The sequence below is a fragment of the Stegastes partitus genome, unplaced genomic scaffold, assembly GCF_000690725.1.
Source record: "Stegastes partitus isolate 25-593 unplaced genomic scaffold, Stegastes_partitus-1.0.2 Scaffold848, whole genome shotgun sequence".
NCBI lineage: Eukaryota > Metazoa > Chordata > Actinopteri > Pomacentridae > Stegastes > Stegastes partitus.
The window spans coordinates 237,903-248,164 of NW_007578579.1; the positions used below are offsets into that span (position 1 = coordinate 237,903).

At 39.1% G+C, this 10,262-nt stretch overlaps 2 protein-coding genes across 3 annotated transcripts; both read right to left on the minus strand.

The window, feature by feature from the left end:
* Positions 1-71: 71 nt before the first annotated feature.
* Positions 72-2,732, minus strand: upp2 (uridine phosphorylase 2). Its single transcript, XM_008292968.1, has 7 exons — positions 2,484-2,732; positions 2,253-2,367; positions 1,994-2,152; positions 1,755-1,869; positions 1,434-1,643; positions 1,178-1,324; positions 72-983 (listed from the first exon to the last, which is right to left on the minus strand). Exons 1-7 carry the CDS (start codon positions 2,534-2,536, stop codon positions 841-843), a joined length of 942 nt encoding a protein of 313 aa, XP_008291190.1. The 5' UTR covers positions 2,537-2,732; the 3' UTR covers positions 72-840.
* A 430-nt stretch (positions 2,733-3,162) lies between these two features.
* LOC103365513 (uncharacterized protein C7orf57 homolog) lies at positions 3,163-8,843 on the minus strand. Of its 2 annotated transcripts, none has more exons than XM_008292971.1 (8): positions 8,787-8,843; positions 8,430-8,476; positions 8,052-8,216; positions 7,864-7,960; positions 6,687-6,807; positions 6,310-6,392; positions 3,847-3,939; positions 3,163-3,530 (listed from the first exon to the last, which is right to left on the minus strand). In XM_008292971.1, exons 1-7 carry the CDS (start codon positions 8,795-8,797, stop codon positions 3,855-3,857), a joined length of 609 nt encoding a protein of 202 aa, XP_008291193.1. In that variant the 5' UTR covers positions 8,798-8,843; the 3' UTR covers positions 3,163-3,530; positions 3,847-3,854. The 2 variants fall into 2 exon arrangements, with proteins under 2 accessions (XP_008291193.1, XP_008291192.1); XM_008292970.1 differs by having other exon boundaries at positions 6,687-6,810.
* Positions 8,844-10,262: the final 1,419 nt, after the last annotated feature.

The window sequence follows — 10,262 nt, forward strand, 5'->3', positions numbered from 1 at the left end:
CAGCTTTTTTATGTACAGTATTGACCACAAAGTGACACGGTGCAACTGCCATTATTGACTTTTAATGTTGATTTTATACTCTGTAGGACCACATGAGCAATGCAGTATCACACAGTGTTTCTGAGTGATGGCAAACATTTACATCCAACGTAAAATGACATCAATCAGCAGTTATTTGTCAACAGCATATGTTGTGACATTTGCATTTGCATAAAGACAAATATATAGTCGAAGCTTCTGAATATAATGATGTAATGGGTGTCTAAGTATTTATTAACACATTTAATGTGCAGATTCCTTGCTGGCGGCTCTACTTCATCCTCTTGTGTCATTTAAAATCACTAAGGAACAAAAATGGCTTTAAAGCACGTAAGAAGAAAAACCTTTAAAAACTGGAGGCAACTGACAGATTGCAAATCTCCTCCACTGCTTTTTTTTTTTTCCCCAAAAATACAAATGTTAAGTGGGTTTCCTGATCCTCCAAACATCCCCTCAGGATTTAATCTTTATATCTGCAGTTATAGTTAAACTGATTATTGTCTGTAACTTGCATCCTTAATAGACACAAACATAGAAATCAACATACGGAACACATTATTTCAAAGGTTTATGTTCTCTCACACAGATATCAAAGCATTAAATATTATAAGATAAAATACATACTTACATATATAAATGCAACAGGCTTCATATTTTAGCTTCATCAGATAAATCATAAAAAGCTGAACTTTTACACAAGTGTGTAATTCACATATCAACACGTTAAGTACATTTTTATATATATATACATATCCACATATCAGTTGAAGCTATATACAGTCTTTTAGAGTGCGGGAGGTTTCAGGCAGCAAGTCCGAGACGTTTCTTGATAAAGTGGGAAACCAGGACTTGAGGTCTCTGCTGGTACTCCACCAGAACATCATGAGGGGAAGTGATCTGGTCTCCCTCGAAACGGTTCAGCAATGCGACACAGACCACAGCCGCTGGAGAGAAAAAAGGAGATTATCAGGGCCAATTTCCTCAGTCGTTGTGATGGACGGCATTGGTCAAAGCAAAACAGGACACACATCTCAGGTCTTAGCTGACCAATTATAAAAAAAAAGGTTCTACTTATGAGAATGTAACAGCCAGCAGTAACCTTTGCCATTATAACGTTCAAGATTATGTAACAACATACCTTTGAGGCCACAGACGCGGCACATAGCAGCAAAAACGGTGGACTCCATTTCAATATTCCTCACTCCGGCATCATAAGCTTTCCTCAGATACTCCAGTTTTTCCTCGTGGGAGAAGGAGCAGAGAGCGCCGTCAAGTCGGCCCTGACCTGCAAGGGCACAGAATTCATCAGCACATGGTGAGTGGAGGTGACCTTACAGGTGAATTAAAGGTGTCATTAAAACACACACACTAACGAGATGCTGTTTTTCCTGTACCTTCGTAGAAGTCGTGGGTGCACATGGTGTTTCCGATCACTGTCGGGATGTTCTGCAGCTCCGAGGAGCACTGCAGAAGCTCGCTGGCCACTCCCTCGTCCAGCTCGGTGCTCCTGGTGATGACTTTACCCAGAACCACCTGCTCGAACTGGGGGCGGAAAGAGTAGTCCACTGCTTTTTCTGTGATCACCACCGTCCCTGGAGCCAGACCTAGAGAGAACATAAGGCACAATTCTTTTTATATTAGAGGAACACATTAACAATCCAGTTCACTGTATGTAAAGCTTTCTGTCGCCTTTAAAAAAAAAAAGCTATTCTTACCGACTCCACCAGATGTTCCCAGGCGAAACAAGACCACGTCACGGCACTGGGCATGGTGCAGCAGTTTGATGAGCTCATGCAGCATAATGGAGATGGAGGGGACACCCATGCCATGCTGTAGTATAGAAAACGGATTGAATTTATTTTTTAAAAAAGAAGTGAACTACCTATTCTTTACACCAACATTTTAAAAAGTCTACATGGCCAGTATGCATCATCTTCTGTGAATTAACGCTTACGCTTATGGAGAGGACCGGTCCCACTTTGTACATGCAGTAGCGATCAGTTCCCTCGCAGATATCTCTGAGCTCTTCTGGGTTTCCGGGCAGATTAAGCTCCTGGTGGATGAACTGGGCGAAAGACTTCATTCGATTCGCACTGCCACCAACGCACACAAACTATAAAAAAAAAAAACAGAGAAAAACAAAGGACTATTGAATTCTGTTTTCCAGCTTTTAGAAAAATCCCTTTTTCTCAGCCTGGATTTATTTTACAAACCTTAATATCTCCAAACATTTCAGGGAGGTTGTGAGTCTTGGTGCTCAAACTGAAGTGGTAGAGAATGTCCTCCTCCATGGTGTCCAAATAGGGATTTTTCACTTGGACATGTTGCCTAAGACATGAATAGAAGTGAATCTAAAGTCTGGACTAAGTATATGTTCCAAATAGACGATCAAACACAATTAAATAAAGTGTATGTTGAGGAAAAACTGTCATTTACAAACTTACTTGATGTACTCCTGGTGCTCGCCGCCCGTACAGTTAAGAAGAATTGGTGCCATGACTGCGAGCGACGCTTCGAAATTCAGTTTCAAAATTCTTCAAAAGTTGCTTCAAAATCTCCAAGTACTTATTGCGGCTCTTTGTCCAAAAAAAAAGAGTGATATCTGACCGCAGAGCTGATATAGTGGTGACCCCAGACCCTGCCACTGATTGGTTGCAGAGAGAGGAGTTGCACCCATCCCTGCTCTTTCAAAAACATCCACCAGCCCCAAACAAACAGAGCAAGGTCAATCCAATAAAAATTACTGGCCCGCTTCCAAAACATCAGTTCATCTTCCACCAAAAGAAAAAAAAAAAAAAAAAAACTCATACCAGCAGCAGAGAAAAACAATAAGTGACACAAACATGCGGTTATGACTTAACCTTACAAAGGTATGAGCTGGAAATTTATACCGATAGACAATCTGAAGCTATTGAATAACTCACTTGTTGTGACACAGCAGGAAGAAAAGAACACAGAGATAACCTCTGACACTGGTGTGTAACACATTGGCAAATCAAAACAATGACACCCAAAGCACTAATGTAAAGCCAACACGAATCCTGCTGGTGTAGAAATTTCCACCTGTGAGAGTAAATACTGTTTTGGGATGTAAGATGCAGTTTTAAAAAAGAAGAAACAGTCTGAATTGCTTTAAAATTTATTAAAATCGTTTCTTCAAAAAAAAAAAAGCTGCCATTTACAGCGTTACAGACACAGCAACAAGAAAAACAAACTTAACCAGGAGTCAACCGGGGCCTTCTTTACTTAACGGATGCAGTTAATGAGGCACAGCTAACAGGCGCAATAAATAAAAGGTCCTAGCTTTAATTCAATGAAGCGCTTTCACACTTGAGCGCTACATCTAACGTGGCAAAAACAATTCAAACTCAGTAAAATGTTTGATGTGGCTCAGTGTGACCGGCTATGTCAGAGGAAAAGATGGCGAGCGGTCCTGTCGGAAGCGTTTGAGCACGTGCATCCTTTTCCAATGCACCTGGCAGTCCTCCAATCTGTTGACATGGAAATGTAGAAGAGTCATTCAAGTAATGCTCACCGCATAACTCACTAATGCTCCCTGTTAAGAGGCATCATAAATTCTTAATGGCCGAAAGCTTAAAGTTTCACGTGTCAGATTTTGTCACCGTTATTCCGTTGTGGTTATTCATACAACAGTCTCGTAAAATCAATACACTGCTCAGCAGCTTGACTTCATTTCCTTTTATTGTTCTTGAAGTGCATACCGAACGCTTCATGAAGGGAAAATTGAAATTAAAATGTTTCATAGTGACACAGTTGGGACTGTAACTCAAACGCTGCTCCACTTACTTGACACGTCACTGGACTGGTTTGTTTTCTTCCGCGTAGCCGAAGCTCAGCAGCTTGGACATGTCGACGGGGGCTGGTTTCTTGTCAAATGCTCTGTAAAAACACCAAAGACGTAAAATCCGAAATTTGATAGAATCACTATTTATCATAGCTTTTTAATGGAACTCAAAACAGATGGTGGTTTTATCTTTGCACATGTAACTTAATTTGTCCTCACCACAAAGTGCCCATTAGGTCAGCCAGAGGGATTACAGTGGACATGTTCTAAACCCTCACCCTTCCAGTGCTGCACACTAAGATAAACTCTGGCTACTTATTAAAAAAGTATTCTTTCAACAAAGTGCACACAGTCAACAACAGATATTTGCAACTGACAATTTTCCCTTCACCTTGTAGCAAATAAAAAACTGTGTGAAAGTGTTCCATCAAACCCAGTCAGTAAATCTCACATTTAGCTTATTTTCAGAAGAAAAAGAGAAACAAAAATTCTTAGTTTCACTTTGTCACCGTTGTTTCTGGAAATATTTATGTTCTCTTTTCTCTTCCTGCAAGAGTCTGTTTAGCTGATAGCTGGAAATTCTTGCAATAAATTGATTTGTTCTGGATAAAGGGCATCATCACTGGTAGGTTTGCTTGTTTTGACAATTTACATTTTAGATGACTTTTTCACAGCAGATCCCTTGTGATTGTAAAGTGTTGTGTTTCTCCATTACAAGACACCTTCAGTCAACACCTGTTGCTTTAAAGGTGATGTATAAATAACAGACACTTGACTTCACCCTGAGTTCTCTATGACCTCTGTCTCTACTGTCTCGTCTCTGCCGCGTTGCATGTGAGGTTATTTTGGTTTTTTGACAAGTCAATGACATTTTCCAAAAAGTACAGGGAACACACAGCACTGATCAGCTGTGAGCCAAAGCAAATAAGCAAACATCCAGCGTAGTCTGGAAGCCCTTGTTCTCTGTGCTGTCTTATTTGATCTGAGTGTGCAGCTTGAATATGAATATTTCTGCTTTGTCACCACCAGGTGACAAACCAACATGAATTTAACTACAACACCCTCCTAACCTATTATCTTTGGGGTCAATTTGACCCGATTCAATGTTTAACATCTCTGAATAAGTCGTTGACATGGTGTTTTCAGTTTTATTTAAAGGGTTATTTACACATAAACGTGGGTAACAATTGTAATTATGATATTTTCTGGAGGTTTAAACTGCTGGGGTCAAACTGAGCCCAAGGATAAAAGATGTCAGCAGGAGGGTTAAATATGTAGACTTTGATATGTTTGTCAGCCAGCTATCTTGTGTGTCATAATGCAAATAAACTACGCAAATACAAATGCAAACGATTTGGCAGAAGAAAAAAAACCCTGCAGATTAAAAAAACAGCTCACAGCCGTCATAGCAAACGACACTCAGGACAGGTTCAGACTTCTTCACGTCTGACTTACACATGTTCACTGAAACAGGTTTCATACCAGACGCTACAAGATCCTTCCTACTTTGCTTTTGTTGCAAGCAATGGGCACAAAATCCACAGTTCAGGTTTGAGCGGTCTCGGTAGAATAAACACTACAACTCTCTTTGTGTTTCCTTGAGCCGTAGCGGAAGGAGACTAATCCACTTTATTTTTTTAACTCAGGTAGCTAAACATTCTAGCTTCAGCTTTCGAAAACAGTTTTGCACAAAAGAAGAACTGTAGATGTTTGTCCCTCTTCACTTAGAATAAAGGACATTAAAAGCCAAACTTTTACTGGCTGGTATGAAATTACAGCAAGTAAAAAGGTTTTCAGTGTGCACGAAGGCAAGACAAACTTAGAAATGTGTCCTATCCTTTAATTATGCTATAGAGGTACAGGTTTCCAAAGAAATATGTATTTAATAGTGAACTATCCATCCATCTATTATCTATACACCGCTTAACCCTCACTAGGGTCGTGGGGGGCTGGAGTCTATCCCAGCTGACTCAGGGTGAAGGCAGGGGACACCCTGGACTGGTCACCAGTCTATCACAGGGCTACACTTAGAGACAGACAACCAAGCACACTCACATTCACACCTACGGACAATTTAGAATCACCAATTAACCTCAACATGTTTTTGGACTGTGTGGGAGGAAGCCGGAGAACCCAGAGAGAACCCACGCTGCACGGGGAGAACATGCAAACTCCACGCAGAAAGATCCTGGGCAACGATGCTAACCACTGATCCACCTTGCAGCCCTAATAGTGAACTAGTTAGCTGAATTACACATAAAGAATTACTGAGTATAGATTAGAGTAGCTGGATTTTAAAACAGTATAACTGCTCTGTACTTTGTCAATAACCATTCACTTCTTTTAATCAGTGATCCCCGATCAAAATCACTGACAGGCTGTCCTGTTTCTGAGACTGGCATTCGGACACTTTTATGACAGATAATACAGAACAACAGCACCACCTTGTGCCCACATTAACTTACATTCTCTTGAATTTGTTGACCTCAAGACTCTGACTTAACGTCTGCAGTTTCTCCATCTGGCTGTCATGACCAAGGATGTCGCTCTGAACACAAAAGAACACAAAGTCACAGAGTGTGGTGGTGACTGTTTGTTTCCATCTCACTCTTGGCAACTTGGCAGTATGTGCTCTTATTTTGAGTCTATATCCTGAACCACAAAGCAGTTCTGTCTGATCAAGTAACAATTACATCAAGCATGTAACACGATAGCATCTCTAAAAATCCTTCAACTTTTGTCTTAAAAGACGGGATCATAACAGAATAGAATAATGCAAGAGCCAGGAAAAAAATGCAGCCAAAAACCACCTTCTAGATGACTCGAGCATTTCTCTGTTTACCTTCTCCTTTTCATTGCTGCTGTTATTATCCCTCTCCCAAGCTGACATGTTGTCAGTGCCAAAAGGAGGCTCCAGAGGTTGAAAAGCTCCAGGGTTTTTCTTCTCCTCACTGTTAATTAGACTGCTGGAAAAAAAAACACAATACAGACGGAGATATAAAATATATCCTACACATAATGACAGCCTGATCAGATAAAAAAGAAAAGAATTAAGCAATAAAAAGAAGCTCTATGGTGCAAGAATAGTGTGGAAACATTATCAGTAATACTATTGCAGTAGTGGAAGTACTGGCAGTGACAGTATATTCACAATATTAGCGAGTATTACCATCAGACATACTGTGTATAACCTGCATGTATCGTCCAACTCATGCCATACTTAGTGTTTATAATGTTTAGACTGTTCATCCTGTGTATATATCTCATAGCATTCATACTGTTCATACAGTTCTACTATTCATACTGTTCATACCACTGTTTATCTCTACCTGTAGATTTAGATGATCTCTTTTATATTCTATCCACAGCTACACATTCATACACTTGACCAGTGGTTCTCAAACTTCTTGAGCCACGACCCCCAAGATAACATAAGTTTGTGTTCGTGACCCCCCAATTAGAATTTTTAATATATCATGAGTGATAATGTTGTTGTTGTTGCATTAATACGTTAAAATGTAACATGTTAATTCCACAGATTAATCTCTTTACATTAACCACGCAGAAAGATCCCAGGTGTCCTCACCGGGACGTGAACTGGTGACCTTGCTGTGAGGAAACAGTGCTAACCACTGATCCACCTGCGCCACCTTACAGCCCTAATAATAATATGGCATAATCAAATCATAATATTAACAAGTCCCAAAAAGGAGTGGGAAGAAGTATACACTTTTCATTCTGACAGCCTTAATATAAATTTATTTGATAAATGTAGGCTTTATTTATTTATTTAAAAATGCTCTGGCGACCCCCTGAAATTATCTTGGGACCCCCACGGGGGTCCCGACCCACCAGTTTGAAAACCTCTGCATTAGTGTGTTCATAGTACGATGTCTATTCTGTTTCTTCCATAACATACTGTAGATACCATGATGCACTTTACTGCTGCTTTTGTGCTTCTGGTTGAAAACTAAACTACATGTTGTTGTCTCAGTACTTAGACTCTGTGTGAATCTAACCTTGGATCGCTGATGTCTCCAGATCCAGCGGCGAACCAGTCCGGAGGTTTGTATGAATTCGTTTTCAAAATATTTGACTCCTGATGCCACAGAAGTCCTGTTGAACAGAGACAACCAAAAATCTAAATATTAACCAGCCAGAGGGGGGGAAAAAAGGGTGTAAGTATGAGGCAACAACATGACTTTACCTTTATGCCCTCCTTGTTTTGCAAGCTTGACATAGTCAGAATCACTGTCCAGGACTGCGACCCTTCGTCCTCTGGCCTTCTGCTCAGGAGGAGTCTTGATGCTGGGAGACAGTCCAGGGATCTGGGAGATGTGGCTGTTTACTGCCTGGTGGCCTGCTTCCACACCTGTAGGTACACACACACACACACAATTAGGAATAAAACATTACATTTGTATTCATTTTTCCACATAAACAACATAAGCCCATGCACTAACAGCTACACCCAACACCTGTGAACCGAGCAGCAGCATCTTCTCACCAGGGTCCAGCTGCCGATAAGCTACACAGGCTAAGTAACGTACAGCCAAGTGTGTGAACAGCAAATAGTTGTACTTGCCAGGTTGTGTTGGTTGAAGTTCGTTACTCATGACAACTGAGGAATTTCTAGTGGAAATGGAAACAAAACCCGGCACACTGTCAGCCTCTCCAAAGACAGCTTGTGCCATTAGCATCGGCAAAGTTAGTGAGCTAACGTTAGCAGCTAAAGTTAGTGAGCTAACGTTAGCAGCTAAAGTTAGTTGGCTAACGTTAGCAGCTAAAGTTAGTGAGCTAACGTTAGCAGCTAAAGTTAGTTAGCTAATGTTAGCGAAGCTTGAGTTAAACACAAACTGTAACTTTTGCTTGTCTCCATAAAAAAAGAGGTAAAAAACACGGAAATTAAAGTTGAGGTTAAGTTCAGAAGCGTGTAACTTACTCTGAATTCATGGTGGAAGCGGAGCAAAGAAAAATGTGAGCGGAGTCTGTTTGGAAGTTGTTGCTGCGTCTCCATGGGAACCGTCTCAGGAGCGCAGCTGCCGTTCAGGGATGTGGAGGCTCGCTGCTCCGCTGCTGGCTGAGTCCAGCAGTGGTGACACAAACACAAGCAGGTAAAGCTGTGAACTAAACCCCACGCTCAAATTACACACATAAAAATGAGCATAGCCTATGTATAGCCCAGAAAAACAACAACAACAACAAAAACATCACAGATAGGAAATTACAAGTAAAAGTCAGGCATTAAGTTTTCCTTAAGTAAAAGTAAAAGAAATAGGATTACAAAATGAAAAAATAAAAAAGTAATTACTCATTGTGCAGAATGTCCCATTTCAGAAGATTATTTGTTACACATTGTTTAAAAAAAAAATCTATAATTTTATAGAATTATTCCATTTTAGGTTGTTTCATAATTTTTTTCCTGTATTTTTGAACACATACAACGACCAGCACAGTGAACTAAACTGACTGAAACGACATGTCTAATGTAAACTAACATTAAAAACCTGCAATAGTGAATCATGAATGATGAATGTATTTTTTTAAACACAAAAATACTCCTAATTCTCAAATTTATCACAATTTCACAAATATTTCCTTTTTATAAAATAACAGATCAAAGTGTTATTATCGAGTTTAATACTGTAGATATAATTCTAATATTAGTTACAATTATTATCTATATAAATATACATAAACTGTAGTATATATTTCAGTATTTTTTGGTGTCATAGCTGCTAGAATATTAGAATTTATTTTCCAGTTTTTTTCTTTGTTTTTTATGTTGTTGTTTTTCTTTTCTTTCTTTCTTTCTTTTTTTTTTAACAGTGTAGCCTTGTGTATGAGCCTCACTGTAATGTGGTATTGATAAAAATGAATTAAAAAAATATTTTTTTAAAAATCATTTTTATTAATATATATAAATGTATATATAATTTTTTTCTCATTATTATTAATCCAAATCTTGAAACTGCTGTGTTTATCTGTACATTAGTGCTGCACATGTACACAGATGTCTGAAGAATTGGCTGCTGAACTGATGTTGTTGACTTAGTAATGGTTCAAAAGAAATCGTGAAGGCATGGCAGCCTTTTCTCATCTAGAAATACAAATCTACTTTTCATTTTATTGCAGATAAATCAGTGTATATTCTCTATGGTACATACAGCTTTAATTTTAGTCGTCTCCATAATTAAGGTAACAATTAGCTCACTGTTTCATTAGTTGGTTCTCTTATTTTGTTTCTATCTATTTAACTCTCTAGATATGGGACTGTTTGTTTGTTTGTTTCTTTGTTTTTTTGTACAAGTATTTAAAGGTTTTGCATCACCCATTTAAACCAAGCTAAACATGCTTTCTAGGAATATCTGTGATCAAAAGTCTGTTGAGGAATCTTTTCCTGTTAGTATTCTAACAA

Bases quoted from the DNA above. Each gene is read 5' to 3' on its own strand.
- upp2 (XM_008292968.1), bottom strand. From the start codon at position 2,536: ATGGCACCAATTCTTCTTAACTGTACGGGCGGCGAGCACCAGGAGTAC. The intron at 2,368-2,483 runs GTAAGTTTGTAA...TTCATGTCTTAG, and splicing joins GAGCACCAGGAGTACATCAA to GCAACATGTCCAAGTGAAAA. The intron at 1,325-1,433 runs GTACAGGAAAAA...GTGCCCTTGCAG, and splicing joins CACCCACGACTTCTACGAAG to GTCAGGGCCGACTTGACGGC.
- LOC103365513 (XM_008292970.1), bottom strand. The intron at 8,217-8,429 runs GCAAGTACAACT...GTGTACCTACAG, and splicing joins ACTTCAACCAACACAACCTG to GTGTGGAAGCAGGCCACCAG. The intron at 6,393-6,686 runs GTAAACAGAGAA...TTTTGTGTTCAG, and splicing joins GCAGCAATGAAAAGGAGAAG to AGCGACATCCTTGGTCATGA.